The sequence below is a fragment of the Armigeres subalbatus genome, chromosome 1, assembly GCF_024139115.2.
Source record: "Armigeres subalbatus isolate Guangzhou_Male chromosome 1, GZ_Asu_2, whole genome shotgun sequence".
Lineage (NCBI taxonomy): Eukaryota > Metazoa > Arthropoda > Insecta > Diptera > Culicidae > Armigeres > Armigeres subalbatus.
The window spans coordinates 202,970,677-202,991,065 of NC_085139.1; the positions used below are offsets into that span (position 1 = coordinate 202,970,677).

General features: G+C 42.8%; 1 protein-coding gene across 7 annotated transcripts in view; it reads left to right on the forward strand.

Annotated features, from left to right (window-relative positions):
• The window catches only part of LOC134209961 (uncharacterized), an 84,358-nt gene that overhangs the window by 53,798 nt on the left and 10,171 nt on the right, over positions 1 to 20,389 (forward strand). For all 7 annotated transcript variants that reach the window (XM_062685979.1, XM_062686010.1, XM_062685985.1 and 4 more), the window contains exon 4: positions 18,130 to 18,328. In XM_062685979.1, coding sequence (XP_062541963.1) covers positions 18,130 to 18,328 — 199 coding nt within the window. The remainder of the gene's footprint in view (positions 1 to 18,129; positions 18,329 to 20,389) is intronic.

Sequence of the window (20,389 nt, forward strand, 5' to 3'; positions counted from 1 at the left end):
CTGGAATTAGATTGGGATTCTAGAAGGTCACCGAATTGACCAAAATATTAGTTCATCATTAAATTAATGAGTCGCAGATGTCCATAGTAGAGAATCTGAGATCATTTTTAGTGTCTATACTTATGTTTAATCTAGTATGATTACCAAAACTTCTATTTTTAAGATCTGGAGCACCCAGATAAATGATTATTTCATGATTCACAGTGTAGACCAAACTCCTTACCCTAACCGAATCACATTGAATAGGTGACGAGAGTAGTCCACCAATTTGAGAGTATGTTTTCTCGGTACTGCCCTACAGATCGCTGCATCAAATAAATTTCTAGTACTTGTATCCCAATATATTGCCGAGAGGTTCCGATTCCAGCTTAAAATACTTGCTTATACGATAAGGATTGACAAAGGAAAGTCATCGTGTGCTCTCAGTAAAATCGCACTTATATTTATGTGTCTCTATCTCAGAGAATTAAGTCCGCCTGGGTACTGCAAATTTCCGTGATCTTCTTATGAAAAAAAATCCTTATACCACCAACACTTTTCCTCGTTTCGTAGAGAAGCAGGCATTAGGCATTAATTCTAGAGTGCGCCGCTTCAATCAGAATTAACTCTGGTGAACCAGGAACAAACCATTTTTTCTATTCTCGACTTCTGTCAAAATTATACACCAACTTTATTCGCGTAAACTAGTAACCCCATTATCGTAGAATTAACGAGTTAACTTATGTTAAATTATCGAACTCCGATAATAATTCAGTTGATTCATCGTTATCGTAGCAACCGATAATGTTGATCACAATCAACTTTATCGGCGATAACGATAAATTAACGATTAACAACCCTGGATCAAGCCAATTTTCAATTGGATACGATTAATTGCATATTATTCAGCAACTTGGCCGTACGAAAAAAAATTTTTTGTTAAATATCTTGGCTGTGCATATGCACAGCACATGTTTCGAAATGGACAAATTGATATGAAATTTGCTAAAAAGAATCCACGTGTCTTGGAGGGACTCGAACCCTCAACCTCCTACTCTCTAGATAGGCGTGATAACCCCTACACAACAAGACCACTTAAAGGTCACGTTTTGCGGAAAAGCCATCAGAATCCGAGTACCAACCTCCACCGCGGTTGGCTCTTTTTTGCAAATTGAATATCTTTCGGATGCTTGACTGTGGATATACAAACAATAAAGCACATGTGGAGATTGGACAAACCAGTTTGAGTTTTGAATCTACGAAAGGAAGAAACGGATACAGCCGTACCAACCGTTTCACATTCAGGGGGAAAGATGACGGACGAATCGTTGGGAGTGACTTTGCTAAGAATTTTAATGAACACTTCTTGAGTCTTCCACGTCTTGGGATGGGACACAGTTTTTAGTCGGCCTAGTTAGAATTTTATATTTATTTATTGCTCAAACCCTGATTTCTTTATTGGCAATTTTCTATTTTTTCATGGGATTTTTTTTAATTTTTTAGGGGGAGTATTTATTTTAGTCCACACACATACATACACAGACATCACCTCAATTCGTCAAGCTAAGTCGATTGGTATATTACACTATGGGTCTCCGGGCCTTCTATAAAAAAAATGGTTTCGAAGCGAACATATAGTATTTCGGTACACTTAGTGTACGAGAAAGGCAAAAAAAATGGATTTTGTCCTGACGTCCTTGTGAATGCCGAGAAAGGGAATAAAAGAATATTAGTTAGACCACTGATATACGCAAAGAACTCTGCGACCTCTTATAGGTACTACGAAGGGGTAAGTGTGCCACCTTAAGGCTCAAATTACCGTCATCCAGTTATTGACGAGAAAGACAGCCAACGTGCTCGTACCAACCCTTCAGTAATAAAACCACCCACCGAGGAGAAAAAGCAGTCTCCAGCTGGATGGGGGAAGTATTTATGTTTCAAAACTACATCATGCAACAGCGAAGACGTAATTATATCCGTTGGTTGTATTTCGCTTTAGTTTTAAAAAAAAAAACTGCCTTTTGCAACATTTTTACCCATAAGGGGATATCGACGATTTACTCTCACGTTCTCTTATACATGAGAAAATCACTGTTTTTGGATGTTTCTGCATATATTTTTGCATATAAACTTCTGACGACTTTAGCACCGCTTAAACTTTGACCGATTTGGCTGAAATTTTATCCAGAGCATCAAGACATCAAATAGATCCGAATAAGAGGGCCATCAAAAAATTGAAAAATAAATTTTCCCATTTTAATTTGAACCACCCTAACCGGTATACTACAAGTGTTAGAAGAACATAAGTACTAGAACGCTACTGGCGCTGTAGTGTTTTAAATGAACAGTGGTATCATATGTCTGTCCAACGTATTATACATGATGTGTTAGAGTTTTTTTTTTCCTAAGCAATGGAGGGGGAATCTGCTCAACAGACATCCTGGGTTGTCCAGGAAGTGCGGGGTTAGGGACCACCTCCAACAGCAAACGAGGGAGGCAGGACTACATCCCCGACCCGCTAAACCGTTTTCATTGCCGCCAAGCCCATAATCCCTTCGGTACAACCAGAAAGTAATGCTTCAAAGGGGGGCCAGTGCACAACGCACCCTCGAGGTTAGCTGCGTGTCCTTGCAGCACTGAACATCGTGACTCGCTTTTTTAGAAGAACACCATGGTATCGTGCCAATGCATTTCCGGCTTTCCAGGTGGCCTTGCCACGCCCTATGTCCTCGGAAGGTGGGAAGGGTCGACTTCGCGCCTGCTCCCCTCTGCACGACTGGTATCAAGAATGATGATGCCGCGTGCACCCCAAATTGACCTTTCCGTCCTCGGGCTCGAAACCCGCCCGGTTGACCGACGCCGCGACCGACGTTGTTCTTCGCGCGGCCACTTGTTCGATAAAAGGATCGAGTTCGACCACAGAGCATGACCACCGGTATGACCCATGAAGCCGACTCCGATCCCTTGGACCACCTCTTATTTGCGTCTGAACTAGCAATCCTTGAGTCCACGCGTCACTTTCTGTGTAGCTCCGAGACGATTTGGGCGATAGCCGATAAAACGGGGTTCCAGCCAACTTCATCTTTACACATCCTCCGAACTAGGTTGTCCAGGGTAGTGTCCAGACCACATGTGGCAAGCATGTGGTCACGCATTGCGCGAAAACGTGAACACACGAACAACACGTGTTCCGCCGTTTCCTCTAAACCTGCGCACACCAAACACTCGGGCGAGGCCGAGCAAGCCAGCTGCGTTACCTGCACTGTGATTTTGCAGCACGCTTAAACGCCGGGCACATCAAACCCCCCATGAGGTGCTTGCTGTTCACAGCTTTGCTGGAACAAATCAAACAATTGGGAGGGTTCGTGCAGCATTGTGCCTTATGCCCCTCCAATCCGCAGCGTCGGCAGAGATTGCTTCTGTCAGGGCCTTTGCAGTCCCATTGCTTGTGCCCCGGTTCCAGGCACTTGAAGCAAACTTCGGGTTGCTCGTATATGCCCACAGGGCATACCGACCATCCCACCTTGACGCTCCCTGACTACCTTGGAGGCGTCCGCTGCAGATAGCCGAACCAATGCTACCTGCGTCCTTGCCGGACCTTTCCGTAGCCGAACGGCTGCGGTGGGCGTCTCCACTTCACACTGTCGCCGCAGTGCCGTGACGAGCTCTTCGACTTCGGTGATCTCGTCCAGGTCTTTAACCCTTAGATTCACCTCCGTCGTGAGTGCCCTCACCTTGACCGTCTCGCCTAGGACTTCCTACGCCAACTTTTTGTAGGCGGCGCCCTTTTGCGAGACGCCCCGCTTCAGCTCGAGGATCATCTCGCCCATCCGGGTACGTCTTATTCGACGTACGTCGGCGCCGAGTTCACCGAGCTTAACGTCACTCCTCATCGCCTTCAAGACGTCCGAGTACTTAGCCTCGTCCGTCTTGATGACTAGGGCATCGCCCCTGGAGGCGTCATCCCCCTCTATTTCCCTGGTCTGGTGCGGCTGAGAGCTCTCAGCCTGCCGTAACCCCTTACCACCGTTTTTCCTGGGTGGACGGACCTTTCCAGGTCCTTCCTCCCCCGGTTTTGGAGGTACCTGGCCGGGGTTCAGCTTCCCAGCCCCACTACCCTTGTTCGGGGTAGTAACGCTCCGCGTTTTGGAGCGGCCCCCAGGGAGCTCATCCCCTGGAGACTGTCTCCCCCGTTTTTGTGTCTGCTCCGTTGGAGCAGTCACCCCAGACGTGCCCGCGAATACTTGAGCCTCAGTCTGGGTAGACTTTAGCACCACCGTCATCGCTGGCACGCCCTCGGTCGATTCGACCTTGCCCGAGTCCGCGAATCCTTGGGCCTCAGTGTGGGTAGACCTCGACTCCACGGATTTCACGGGTTTATACTTGGCCGTCCCGACCGCCCTCTCCAGCTTAGCGTCGAACATCGACTTTCCAAGTTCCAGAAAAGCTCGTCTTGAGGTCCTTACTGATATTATGCCTCGATGACGCAAAGTCGATGATGGCGTCCAGCTGTTCCGTCGCCACATCGAAAGCCGAAAGCCCATCGCGTTTGCGGTTCATCGCCTCCACAAGCCATGGGCCGTCAATAACCTCTACCGGCGTTTTTTTAGCCGAGATGAAGGTTAAGTGACCCACGCTGGCGCTGCGCACTGAGCTGCCGACTATTGCCTCTGGCCTCCTAGGCGGAGACCTGAACAACCCACCTCTTGCGAAGGGGTTGTCGCCTACACTACTACCACTAATTGAAGAATTGACTTGATTTTCCATTTTGGTCCCACGAGTTGCTCGGGAAAAGAGGTCCACCACGCCAGAGCCCAGCATGACGCCATAAGGGACAATTACTGTGGAGGGTGCCCAGGTACCCCAAAGGCTCCGTTAGAGGCCTAGCTCATTATTTCATCCCCCTGGCCATGCATCCCCTCGGCACGGGTCGCTTAACGCCTTGGGATTAGGGACGATGGTCCCTTTGGTCGCACCCCCTCACTCTAGCTGATGTCAGAAGAACAACAGTGCCCAGGCTGCACTACCAGCTAAGTACAAAACCCTTAGCTGGCGGTCGATTGTCATCGGAAGACCCGTGGAAGCGTGAGATTGGAACTTGTGAGGACCAGAGCTGTGTAGGTCGCTCCTACCCAGATGTCTACTCACCATTTCGCAGCCCATAATGTGTTAGAGTGCGTGACACTTTATGGTCTACAGCATATTCTATATTACTTAGTGCACCTTATAACATTACAAATTAATAAGTAGCTATTACAAAATGAATAAGTACTTGATTTCCTTCAGCAGCGAGATGTGAGTTTCTGTATAGGGCAGAACGACATAGGGGAACTGTTCCGATATCCAGCTCACTGAATATAGATTCATCTCATCAATAAGAAATAAATCAAATACTTTTTCATTGCTTGGTTTTTGATGGGATGAACATCGGTGCCATGAGATGCAATCCTGGAGCTGTTCCCCTTCTCAATTCATGGGTAGGTATAATCATCCATAATGAATATATATAGTTAATGTACCTATCATTCGCTGGATATTTTGTATAAAGCGGTAGCCGAAGAGTGGAACAACATCATTCGTCCACTTCCTCCTGTGTTTGAAGCTTTCACAGCAAACACGAAATGACCAGTGATGTAATTTCTATTAGGACCAACAGGGTTGTTTTATGTGTTTGTTCGTACACATATTTACTCATATCACAATTGAGAAAATATTCAAAAGCTTCTTCATCGGACATCATTCCCATGGGAATCACTCAGAGTAGTGTACATTCTGGATGTGCGATCTCGGTTTTTTTAAATGTGGTCTATCACTTTCATCATACAAGTATCACTTCTGATGAAGGCAGTTCTTCTTGCTCCCAATAGAGCTTTTTCTATTGTATCCTTTCTTCTGCGTTTAGTACGGTCACGTAAATCCTCACAATTTTTTGATGGCCTTCCACGAGATGTTGAAGGGTCTGGCTCAGCAGGATAAAAGTCTTTTAATTCAAAGTAAGATTTTTCAATTTTGTTTGGAGTTGGCTCTTTTTTTGTTTATCCACAGCGAAGCTTGGCAAATATATTCCAAACCTATTTCAATACGATCTACCTAACGTCCTTCGTGAGCTCTAAATACTTCAATGAGTTGCCTATAACCAAACACCAAGTACAAACTCTTCACGCGATTTACCTGCGCAATCACGCTCACTGTTCACTTACAAAAAAATCATAAAATGTTGATTTATTTCACCTAGGTATACACCAATATTTTTCGAAAGATTTCCCAAGGTACGGACATTTTCGTTTCTTGTATGTACATTAGGGTGGCTCAAAAAACACTTTTTCAAATTTTTTGATGGGCCGCCCTCTTATTCGTTTCTATTTGATGCCCTGATGCTCTGGACAAAATTTCAGCCAAGTCGGTCAACGTTTGGGCAGTGCTAAACTCGTTGGAAGTTTATATGGAAAAATGTATGCAGAAACATCCAAAAACAGAGATTTCCAGTTGGAAGGCACAACTTACGATCAAGAGCCATGATACTCATTCAGTTTTTGTAAAATAAAATACAGAATGTTATGCTGAAAACCGCGAGAAGATTAGAGTTTATTAGGCAAAGATATTAGCATTTTACTGGAGTGTTGTAGGGGTGAATTTATTTCTTTTCAAAGGTAAAAGAAACGAAATTTGCTCCAACTCCACTGCAGAGAAATGCTAATAACTTAGCCGGGCAAACTCGAATCTTCTCGCGGTTTTCTGCATAACATTCAGACACATCATCTGTTTATTGATTCCAAGGCGGCGTACGATTCAGTGAAACGGAATGAATTATAGCAAATTATGGTTGAACATGGTTTTCCGGCGAAACTGATACAGCTGATTCGTATAACGTTGGACGGATCGAAATCAAGTGTAAGGGTTGCGGTTGAAATATCGACGTCATTTGTTACCTTAGATTAATTAAAGCAGGGTGATGCACTCTCGAATCTACTGTACAATATAGCGCTCGAGGGAGCGATTAGGAGAGCTGGTGTGCAAAGAAGCGGTACCATTATCACAAAATCGCATATGCTCCTGGGATTTGCGAGTTTAGACGGATCGCCACTCAAGCTACGTTTGCTGGGAAGCTGCTCACGGGTCACATCGATTGTCCAGCACTACTGTCGCAGTTAAATCTATATGCACCTGAAAGACCTCTTCGTCAACGTCTATGAACCACAGACTAGCAACTATGCACTACACGCCAATTCGATTCATCAGTCACCGCTTCAACGAATTCTTCGATATTTTTTACTTTAATTCATCAGTTGACGTGTTTCGTCATCGGTTACTAGGCTTTTTCAGTACTGCTGACCGTAACCAATTAGTTTAACTAATATTCATTTAGACATTCATTGTCAGTTGAATTATTTTAATAAATAAACAAATAAACACCATAAGAGGCATCCAATATACATCGAACCATTCGTATCGGCATAAAATGGCAGCATTTCATCATATGACCCACAGGATACAAGCGATGCCCCTAAGTGAAGAAGGAAAAACGATGGAGCTACAACACATTTTGGAAACAACAAAGATCAACGGATATAAGGAGAGGACAATACAAGCAATAATCAACAAGAAAAAAAAGGAACCTAAGGAGAAACGAACTGACAACACGAGCACCGATCGACGAACCGCTAAAGAGAGTATCAGTCCCCTATGATCAACACATCATCAATCTGCTACGCCTTCCACTGAGGAAATTCGGCAGCGATTTAGTATTCTCCAGCAGAGGCAATCAACCTAAGACTTTGTTAGGCTCCACAAAAGACAAAGTAGAAATGTTAAATAAGGCGCGGCCAATAAAATTAATTGTTCACAGTGTGATAAAGTATATGTAGGTCTAACAAAAAGATCTTTAGATATAAGGTTCAAAGAACATATTACAGAAGTAAGTAAGGCTAAAAGGGAAACTGATTTAGCTGAACATGTATATCAGGAAAATCATTCAATTACGACATCAAACATTAAAATTTTAAGAAATTAGAAAAAATAGAAATTACATCACTGGTCATTTCGTGCCTGCTGTGGAAACATCAAACACGGTGGAGGAAGTGGACGAATGACGTTGTTCCACTCTCCGGCTACCGCTTTATACAAAATATCCAGCGACTGATAGGTACGTTAACTATATATTCATTAGGGATGATTATACCTACCCATGAATTGAGTATGTCGTTCTGCCCTATACAGAAATTCACACCTCGTTGCTGAAGGAAAAAGGGGGAAGATGATCATTTGATGTGGCAGTCAAAAGTGCCTAATTTTTTTTATGAAACGGTAGTCTAATAGGTCAACAATATTATCCGACAATTAATTGCATATTATTCGGCAACTCGGCCGTACGAAAACCATTTTTTTGTTAAATATCTTGGCTGTGCATATGCACAGCATATGTTTCAAAATGGACAAATTGATATGAAATTTGCGAAAAAGAATCCACGTGTCTTGGAGGATCTCGTACCCGCAACCTCCTACTCTCTAGATAGTCGTGATAACCCCTACACAACAAGACTACTTAAGGTCACGTTTGCGGAAAAGCCATCAGAATCCAGTACCAACCTCCACCGCGGTTAGCTCTCTTTTTACCAAATTGAATATCTTTCGGATGTGATTTGTCCAACCTCCACATGTGCTTTACTATTGTATACCCACAGCCAAGCAGGTGCACATTGTTTTATTAAACGAGGAGGATCGCACTCCATGCCCCCAGGAACTGTCTGGGCGGGACGGTATAGAATGCGAATTCAATCGCACTCCTGCTGTGCCAAAGGCTTGCTTGGCTAAAGCATTTGATGAGTTTGATTGCCTTAACGTAAGCGGTCGCGTGTACTCAGACGACTAATGACGGTGAAAGACCGACACTTGATTACAATTAATTGCATATTATTCGGCAACTCGGCCGTACGAAAACCATTTTTTGTTAAATATCTTGGCTGTGCATATGCACAGCATATGTTTCAAAATGGACAAATTGATATGAAATTTGCGAAAAAGAATCCACGTGTCTTGGAGGGACTCAGACCCTCAACCTCCTACTCTCTGAATAGGGCGTAGGGGTTATCACGCCTGTATCTAGAAGTAGGAAAGGAGAGGTATTCAATCCTCAGGCTGCAATGAGATGCCTGACAAAGATTGATTCATGGTGGTATAATCAATCATTAATCGTCGGTCATGGTGAAGCATTTTCCATTTACAAACATATGTGCATATGAAATATTAATTAAATTTTCATTCAAGTAATATTACCGTTAGGTATAAAATCCGAGTTTTTCGATTATAATCATGAAAGTGTATTTCGTGGAAGAAAGAGAGAGATAGTCATAAATGACGCTATTTTCGTTTCAAATATTGACTTCGTAGACTTCTTTACGTAGTAAATTCAATATTCATACAAACAACCTAGTGTATTTTGACGGCTAGGTCATAATGATTTTAGTAGAGCTGTCTTGATCAACTTCACCCCAAACCGGATTACTCAAAAAATGTGTGATAATTTAATTTATTTTAATAAATGCGAACACATTTCAGAAAACTAAAGTTGTTGATTATTGCAACGTATAGCAGTACATGTTTTGAAAATAATTGTTTCGATTTAAAATGTAAACATACATTGTGAATAGGAAGCGAATACCATCTTTGCAGGGTTACCCTTTGCCCTGCCCATCGTACTCCTCCGACTTTAGCTACCTTCAGGTTCGCCGTAGAGCTGGACGAGCTCGTTGTTCATTCTTCGCCGCCACACACCGTATTCTTGCACACCAGCAAAGATGGTCCTAATCACCTGTCTCTCGAACACTGCGAGTGCTTGCAAGTCCTCCTCGAGCATTGTCCATGTTTCATGTCCGTAGAGGACTACCGGTCTTATCAGCGCGACTAACATTGTTATCAGCCGTTGGCAAGGATCCAAGGTAGACCAATTCCTCGACCTCGAAGGTATCCCCGTCTATCGTAACACTGCTTCCCAGGCGGGCCCTGTCGCACTCGGTTCCACCCACTGGCATGTACTTTGTCTTCGATGCATTCACCACCAGTCCAACTTTTGTTTCTTCACGTTTCAGGCGGATGTAAAATTCTGCCACCTTTGCAAATGTTCGCAAATGTCCATGTCATCCGCGAAACAAATAAATTGACTGGATCTGTCGAAAATCGTACCCCGGATGTTACACCCGGCATGACACCTTCTAGCGCAATGTTGAACAACAGGCACAAAAGTCCATCACCTTGTCTTAGTCCCCGGTGCGATTTGAACGAACTGGAGTGTTCGCCCAAAATCTTCACACAGTTTTGCACACCATCCACCGTTGCTTTTATTTATTTATTTATTTATTAATTGGTACATTCATCTGACATCATTGTCTACATGAATAAAACTTAAGCTAGGCAAATGCATTAGATTGCAACAATCGTAGTCTGAAATTACTTGTGCTTATAGAAAAATCAAATAAACTGTAAACACTATTAAACATACAACACATTATACGTATTGGCTCGTTCTGACCATAGCCAGTGCGTCTATAGTCCAATCTTAAAAAGTTCGTTTGTCTTAAGTTACGAGGAATAGCATTTATGTTGATTTGAGCTAGCAAATTGGATGAATCAATATATCCGGTTATCACTTTTTGTATAAACAGAACTCTTTCCACCTGACGTCCAACAGAACTCTTTCCACCTAGTTAATGTGTCCATTGCAAGCAAACGGCAGCGACTCCGGTATGATGGTAAGTTGAAAGGGTCACGCCAAGGAAGATACCTCAACGCATAACGAACAAAACGAGATTGGACGGCTTCTATTCTCGAAGTCCAGCTTTCAGAATAAGGGCTCACACGACAGCAGCATATTCAAGTACAGACCGCACTAGCGAGAAATACAATGCTCGCAAGCAGTACGGATCCTTGAATTCATTTGATATTCTGAAGATAAATCCCAGGTTTCGATTAGCTTTCGCAATAACATACGAGTAATGCTCTCGAAAAGACAGTTTTGTGTCTAGTTGAACGCCAAGATCCTTAACTACTGATTCTCTCGCGACTATTTCACCTTCAATATCATAGTTCCAATTGATTGGGTTCTTATTACGGGTGAAAGATATAACCGAGCATTTTTAGTACTGATTAACATCTCGTTGATTCCACACCATTCTGCGAAGGCATCAACAAGTTTCTGGAGTTTCAAACATCATTGATGAACAAGGAAAACAGCAAAGGGCCTAGGTTGCTGCCCTGAGGAACACCGGAAAAATTCGAGAAGGAATTGGACTGAGCTCCACCAATCTTCACAGACAGACGTCGATTAATTAGGTATGATTTTAACCAGTTGACAAATTTTGGCGCAGCACCCATCCGCTGGATCTTCGCAAGGAGAAGGTTGTGGTCAACACGATCGAATGCAGCTTTCAGATCAGTGTATATAGTGTCTACTTGACACCCGTATTCCATATTACGTAAGCAGAACGATGTAAATTCTGTGAGGTTAGTGACTGTTGATCGACCAGCAAAGAAGCCATGTTGATCATTTGAAATATAATTCCTTACTTCATGAAACAGTATTTTGTGAACCAGAATTTCAAGTAACTTTGATCCTGCACATGAAGATGTGATACTGCGATAGTTGTTCATATTAACACGGTTGCCTCTTTTGAAAACTGGGATAAGGATGGATTTCTTCCATGTATCTGGGAATACTGATTGTGCCATAGATTGATTGCAAATAGCAGATAGAGGAGCGCAGAGTGCCAAGGCACATTTTTTGAAAACAATGGGTGGTATACCATCTGGTCCTGGTTGGCAAGATGTTTTCAGTTTGGTGATAGCATCACAAATATTCGCTTCAGTGAAAACGATGTTCTGCATTCCTAGTAGTCCTTCTGGGACATTACGAAGAGCGGCTACGATGTGCTGCGCGGATGCCACATCCGATTTGAAGACGCTTGAGAAATGGCTTGCAAATAGATTGCATATCTCCGCAGAAGATGATGCTGTTTCAGTACCATAGGACATAACGGAGGAAAACCATTTACTTTACGCTTTTCATTCACAAATGTCCAGAAGCGTTTGGGATTACGTTTCAAATCATGTTGTCTTCGTCGCACATAATATGAATATAGTAGTCGGTTATAGTTCTTATATCTATTACTAGCTACCTGAAACTCTTGTTTTGTAACTATATTCCGATTGGCAGAATAGTGCCGTAAGGCTTTAGCACGTTTACGTTTTAATATTCTCAGGCGTTGGTTCGACCAAGGTTGACCTTGAGTACGACGAGTTGCAGGAGCATAGACCCGAAACAACTCGAGAAGCGTATCAGTGAGGATTCTAACAGCATCGTTCACATTTTCAGCAGTATACAGTGGTGTCCAGTCTTTTTCTAAAATGGCACGGTTTAATGCGGAGAAATCAGTTTTACGAAAATTGAACTGAGAAAGTTCCATGGTATCTATAAAGGGTATCTTCTGCGGACAGTTAAGTGATACTAGGAGAGCAGGATGGAATGCATCCATAGCAACCAGTGGCTCATCGGCTTCAGTAATGCTACACTGGCAAGCATCTTTCTCATAGCAGAAAACCAGGTCCAGTATACGATCACTATGATTGATAACTGGGTTAAGTTGGTTCATATCAAGCACCGACATACCGTCAATCAGCGCTGAGTTGGATCTATTGAAAGATGATTCATAAGGGTCAGGGTACAGGAAATTGTTAGGGACATTTTCCATACGAGTCCAGGCTGATTATAGTCACCAAGTATAAGGTGGGAATCATGCAGCCCAAGTGAGCCCGCAACGTGACTGGCACCTCAATATGCTGCTCAATGTAGTGAGGATCAGTAGCGTTTTCTGGTGGTATATATATCACACCAATACAAACATCGTTCGAAGCAGTAGAAACACGAACCCATAACTGCTCCAGTTGGTCATGTGCAGGAAGCGTAACATCAACAGATTTAAAGCGATTCGAAACAGCGACAATAACGCCGCCACCTCGTTTCTTTCCGGTTATTTCAGCATTCCGATCCTTCCTATATACGGTATACAGGTCTCCAAACAGCTGCGACGAGAATATCTGATCATTCAGCCACGTCTCGGTGAGAACAATCACATCATAATCTGCATCAGACGTTGCGAGGTAAAACTCATCCACCTTCGTGCGTAGCCCTCTCACATTTTGGTAGAAGATTCTTAAATTATAACGTATCGGAGTATCCATCGATGTGTTCATATGCTGATCAGGTACTACATCGTTTAATTGTGGGTAAATTTGCAGGAGTGCGGCAGGTCAGTCGGCGATCGACAGTGGTCAGTTACACCAGTCAGTACAGGAACATAGGCTTGAGTAGGGGTCTGCAAGATGGAGGTATCGCTATGACAAGGTGCAGTAGTCATCCCTGCTTCGGCGGGACATATACCAGTCTTATAGTAAGAAACCAGTCCTGAGAAAGAAAGGAAATCCACCGATGACTGATACCGAGTTCGTTCAGTGTGATGTTCTGCATACAACGAAGGCGCTAACTGATATGTAGAATAGTCAATTTTTTGACGTGCTTTATTACGCCTTTTGATAAAGATCGGACATTTCAGGCTCCAAGAAGAATGATCGATATCCACCAAAGCATCAGATTTCGATGTACGTAGGCGATTCGTTTTGTCGCAGTTGATACACTTCTCATAGGTTGAAACACATTCACCAATAGGATGACCCTCTGCACATCTAGGACAACAGGTTGCCTTGTCACACGAAGAAGCTAGATGACCGTATTCAGAACAGTTGTAGCATCGCGTAACATTAATATCTTCAGTGACTCTGTGGCGTTCCCATCCAATATTTATGTACTGCAGCTTCATGATAGCATCGAAAGATACAGCGTCCAGTTCAAGTAATACACTAAACCGTTCGATGTTCTGTTTTGTGATTTGGTGACGCGCACCAGTCGGAATTTAAAATCTGAAGGAAGATGGTTTTGAGCTTTATTTTCCGTAGCAGATCATTTTCGTTGAAGTCAGAAATGAGACCGACAAGCAATTCTAGGATGTAGTGGTTTCATAATTTCTATAGTGTATTTATCCGATAGTGAGCTGGATGCTGCTGAAGCAAGACCTGATGCTTGTTCGCTAGTATCACATTGGATCAACACGCTGCCCGAATCCCGAAAACGTACTTCTTTAACCGCAAAAGCAGTAGGATCAAGCTTTGGTCAGTCTTGTAACTCCACGAACTCATTCACTAATGGTGACAGACGTCGGAGGATGATCTGGGATATCACTTTGTAGGCGGCATTTTGGATGGTGATCGCTCGAAAGTTCTCACACTCCAGCTTGTCGCCTTTCTTGTAGGTGGGGTATATAACCCCTTCCTTCCTCCGGTAGCTCCCAGTTTCCCAGATTCTGACTATCAGTTTGTGTAGGCAAGTGGACAGCTTTTCTAGGCCCATCTTGATGAGCTCAGCTCCGATACCATCCGTACCAGCCATGGGCCCCCCCTAAATTGTGGAAATATTGAACGGGTACTGAAATGAATTCCCTCAAACATGTGCACTTTACGATCCAATCATATACAGAAATAGGTGGTTGAAATTCAAAAAATTCCCAAAACTTATTAGGGCATCCAGGATCCATAATATATGAAAGTTCAAAACAACTCGAAACATTTCGGGCTCAAAAATTCTCCTTGAAATCCTTCTAGAAGCTCCCCTGGGAACTTCTAAATTCCTCCGGAAAGTTATCCACAAATTCCTCTGAAAATCGTTCGAAAATCCTTCTCATGTAATTGTAATTCCTCCTTATCTAGAAACCCCCACTATTTTTTTTAGGAAATTCACGAAGAAATTCCATGAAGATATCTTTTCTTCTCTCCAAGATTTACTTCTAGATATTTCTTCGGCTATTCTCTCTTCAGGAAGAATCCGGCATTTCCTTCAGGCATGCATCCGCAGAGATTTTCTTCAGCAATTAATCTGGGAATACTTTCAGGATTTCATCTGGGAATTTCTGCATTAATTCCTCCTGGTATTTTTCTGGGAATTCCTTCAGATATTTTTTCGGAAATTCCTTTAGGAACTTCTCTAAGAATTATTTCAGGACTTCCATGTGGGAATTCCTCCTGAAGTGCTTATGGGAGTTCCTCCGGGAGTTCTTCCAGGAGTTTTTCCAAGAAATTCTCCGGGACTCCTTACAGGGAATTCCTGGACGATATTTGGCAGGAATTGCACGGGAAATGGGATTTTGGAAGTTCCTTCAGAAATATTTTTTCTCTTCTTCTAGGGTATTCCACCGGATGTTCCTCTGAAGTTCCACCAGTAGTTCCTTCGGGAATTCAATCAGGCTTTCTTCCAGGAATTCATTTAGCATTTCTTTAGGCATTTATCTACAAATTCCTCCAGAAGTTCCTCGGAGAATTTCTCTAGGAATTCTTACGGAAGTTCCTTTGGGAGTTCATCCTAGAATTCTTACGAGAGTTCCTCCAGGATTTCCTACGGAAATTCTTCCTGAAGTTCTTCAATAAATTCCTCAAAAAGTTCCACCGGCAGTTCCTCCGAGAATTCCTCTGATAATTTCTCCGGAAATTCCTATAGAAAATCCCCCGGGAGTTCCTCCGGAAATTACTCTGGGAGTTCCTCCGGGAGTTCCTTTTCAGAGAAACACCCGGAGAAACTGCAGGTGAAACTCCCAGAGGGATTCTCGTAGAAACTGCTGGTGGATCTCCCGAAGGAATTCCCGAAGGAACTGCCGGAGGAGCTCCCGTAAGATCTCCTGTAAGAACTCCCGGAGGAATTTCAGGAGGAATTCCTAGAGGACCTCCCGGATGAGCTCCCAGAGAAACTATCGGAAGAACTTCGGGAGGAATTTCCAGCTTAATTTCTGAAGAAAGCCTAAATGATTTCCTGAAAAAGTCTGAATAATTTCCTGGAATAGCTTATGGTGGAACTCCCGGAGGAATTTCCGGAGAAACTCCCGGATGAATTGCTGGTGTAATTCCTGGAGGAACTCTCGAAGTAATTTTCTGGAAGAATTTCTGACGAAAATCCTGGGGAATTTTCAAAGGAACCCCGGGGAAACTACCAGAAGCATTCTCGGAAACAAGAGAATTCATCTTATAGACAAATCTCGTCTAGCTGAAACCTTTGTTGGGGTTTGTAGCTGGACCATTATCATCATCAGAGGACCTCCCAGAGAATTCCCTGAGGAGCTCGCAGAGAAATTCTCGGAGGAGCTTCTGGTGGAAAATCTATAAATTCCTGAAGAAGCCTAAATAAATTCCAATTCCGCCGAAATTCCCGGAAGAATTTTCAGAGGAACTGCCTATAGAACTACCGGAATAATTCTCGAAGGAAATCCTAGAGAAATTCTTGGTGGAAATGCCGGTGGAACTCCTGGAAGAATTCCAGGAGGAATTTTCGGAGAAACTCCTGGAGGATCTCCCAGTGGAAATCTTGAAGTTTCCACCGGAATTCTTTCAGGATTTCATTGCGAATTAATCTAGGAACTCCTCCGAAAATTCCATTGTTGATTTCATTTTCGATATCATTTCCGTATAAATTTCCGGTGGAATTCCTGGAGAAATTCTTTGAAGTTTTCACAAGAAATTATTCGAAACAATTCACGGAAAATTTTATGGAATTTACACAAGAAATTCGAAGATTTTTCGTGAATTTCTTAGGAATGTTTTCTGCGGAATTTCCACGGAATATTCTTATTCTTAAAAATTATGGGAAACAGCACGAAATTATTTGAATTATTACAGGGAATTCTGCAGAACTTATAAAGAAGTTCGTGAAGATTTTCTTGGAGTAAATAATGGTGGAATTTTCGGATCAATTCCCGGCAAAATTTATGGTGGAATTCCTGAAGACACTGCCGAAGAAGTTGCTGGAGACATTCCTAAAGAATCCCTGATAGAATTTCAGATAGAATGCCAGGAGCAATTTTCGAAGGAATGCTTGGATAAAGCTTGCATATGGATGCCTATTTTATAATAAATATTATTTCAGAAAGGATTTGTTTAGAAATTCAGATGTATGGTTCTAGTTTTCTTAAACTTATGGAAGAGTTAAAGCCGATTTAATATTCTTTCTGAATACTAAGTTCGTTAGTATTTTTCTCACTTTATTTAAAAATATCTGATGAGCAATAAATCACGCATTTTTAAATCCATTATTGTTTTTATCATTATTGTTTCGATTTGGTTTCATGTGTTAATATTCATGTGTTTTAATAAAACTACTATAAAACTGAGATTTAGAAGACCAAAAAGTTGCCCCCCCCCCCCTTCTCGAAATCCTGGCTACTCCCATGGTACCAGCTGCTTTATTGGTCTTTAGCTGTTGGAGCCCTCCTTAGCCGAGCGGTAAGATGCGCGGCTACAAAGCAAGACCATGCTGAGGGTGGCTGGGTTCGATTCCCGGCGCCGGTCTAGACAATTTTCGGATTGGAAATTGTCTCGACTTCCCTGGGCATAAAAGTATCATCGTGTTAGCCTCATGATATACTAATGCAAAAATGGTAACTTGGCTTAGAAACCTCGCAGTTGTTAATAACTGTGGAAGTGCTTAATGAACACTAAGCTGCGAGGCGGCTCTGTCCCAGTGTGGGGATGTAATGCCAATAAGAAGAAGAAGAAGAAGCTGTTGGATAGCATCCTTAACATCCCTCAAGGTGGGGGCTGGTTGGCTTCCATCGTCCGCTGAACTGACGTAGTCATATCCTCCGCTGCCTTGACTTTCACTGCCTGTACTCTCAGCGCCATTTAAATGTTCTTCGTAGTGCTACATCCACCTTTCGATCACCACACGTTTGTCCGTCAAGATGCTCCCATCATTATCCCTGCACATTTCGGCTCGCGACACGAAGCCTTTGCGGGATGCGTTGAGCTTCTGATAGTACTTGCGTGTTTTTAGAATGACACAGCTGTTCCATCTCTTCGCGGCTTGGGCAGTTGTCGTACTCACGCTGAGTCATTAATTATGCTTCTGAATGAATTATTATCGCTAAAGGGACGTTTTCTATATCTCTATCATTTGTGCCACTGCTGAAAAAAATCACAAAGATTAGAAACAAAACTAATTAACTTTAAATTCTTAAATTTATTTCGATTGTTATTGTTATATGCACTAAACACTTACTTCCATTTCAGGAAGAATACGCGGACGAAGAAGGTGAACAATTAGAAGGCGAGGAAGGTGAAGAAGCAGCCGCCAGACCAGCACCCACCACTACGACCACCACCGAGGCTCCAAGGAAGATCCGGCCCAGCATTCGTCCATTCCGCAGCAACGATGACCTTCTAACGGCACTAAAGAAACGTCGGCTCGAATCGAAGAACACCAAACCAGGTAAGCGCAGCACATCGGCCAACCTCTATTCAACTCAGTAGAAAAAAAAATAGTGCAAACCAAACCCGTCCGGCTTTCCTTGGGCAAGGACGGCAACCTCCACCTCAGACCTCTTCGATTAGATCTTGACTAGGCATTGCTCGTAAAAGTGAGGACAGCCTCACCGTTTGTCGGTGCATGTAAGCAGAGAAAGCATATTCAGCTACTCTTGTCCACCTTCGCAGCCTTCGCCAATCCCAAACAGAGATTGGACTGCATTCCGCTCTGCAACCATCATACCCAGTCATTGCCGAGATCCACAATCCAATCGAACGCCGTGAATGGATTTCCAACCCAAGCGCAGAAAAAAAAAATCGTTCCAAAGAGGAAAACCGGCCGCGTTGTTTGCATAATCGACCGGTTTGACCACGCCGTGTATGTTGCCATTCCCTCGACGTCGTGTCTCGTTGGCTGTTTTGAATCGAATTAACTTTTGCTTTCATTCTATCTGTTTGGTGGTCTGTTTCAAAATTAGGATGTAATGTGGTTCTATCTAATGGGGAGTTAGTGGACCATGCTCCTACGCCATAAACCCTCGCGAGGTTTTATCTTTTTCAGAAATTTTGCCTAAACACGAAACATGCTAACCGTTCCGACCCGTACCAAACCAGCGTGGACTTTCCAACCAATAAATTCTCGGTGATCGCTTCGCTTGCCTTTATTAAGGGTAGGTGATAATTCGAATTTTCTGAATTTCCAGAGGAAATTCATCCGAAATTCTAAAAAACCTTCGCAATTTCCAGATAAAATCTTCTGAATTTCCAGGAATTTAGATGCGCCAGGAAAAACGGCAGAAAGCCAAAACTAATTTAAAAATCCCATATCGCATATCCTTTTTACCTACTACCAGTAGTAAATAATAGTCCTACTTGGTGCTGCGGGCCCCATAGAAGCGCAAGAAGGAGACACCAGAAGGCCTTGATATCGTGCTATTAAAAGCGATTTGCGTTGTTGTCGGGGCCTGCTAGTTCCATACCAAACGAGACAAGTGCGAGAAGGCGGTTTTTAGCCGCTACCGTCTTTTACTTCGTGGTGTGGTCTAAGACTGGCAAGCAGCCAGCCCAGCCAATAGGCTGCCGTCTTGATCGTTAGAATTGCCAGGTGACGAAATTTGACAGCCGTACTCCCAAGTACTGGACCGGAGAATCCGGGCCGCGTTGAACCGGTTCAATCTACGCTAAAAACTGTTACTACGCTTTGGCTTGAAAGAACTTGAGATTGACATTTTTGAAGCTTTGGAGAAACAAATAAACCAATTAATGTCTATCGTCATCACGCAGTATTTCGGGTGATGTTATAAATTAGTGACTTATTGGAAGAACGGTTTTTTAATGCGGAAACCAATAGATATCATAACGTAGGAGAACCGGTAGACAGCATCTCATAAAGTGTCAATCAAAAATAATAATACGAAGGGTTGATCCGGGTTTTTTACCTAACATTGCTGGTGCTTTTTGCGCAGTAATATTGGATTAATTTATTTATTTTATTTTATTTATTTATTTTATTTATAATTTATTTATTAACCTGTAAGGATGGTTTGAACCATCTCGCAATTTGGGTTAGATCATTTCATAGTTTGTCAATAACTTATTTTATAGGCTAAATTTATAAATATGTTGTATGATGGTCTTTCAACATGATGTTTTTCTACGACTCTGACAAAACTTTATACAACTCTGGACTGCAATCCTACGCATTTGCTCACAAGGCTAACTGACTTGAGCTATTAATTACGTCAACTAAGAATTGGCCGGCTATAAACTTCTGAATTTCTTCTTGTTTAATCATCTTTCTCTTTCAAGCGCATAAAGAGAATAGGATTTATTTTCATCGGGAAACGCTTCCGAAGCGTTTCTTTATGTGCGTTTGCAAGAGAAAGATGATAACCGCCACCAAGCTTTATAGTTGGTGATGGCGTGTACAATTCTGACAGCTCCATGATGCGAGAATCCTTGCGATGGTCCGTTTCAAAACGACCGTTGAATTCCTTACCCTAGATTCAGATCGGACCTGTATGTT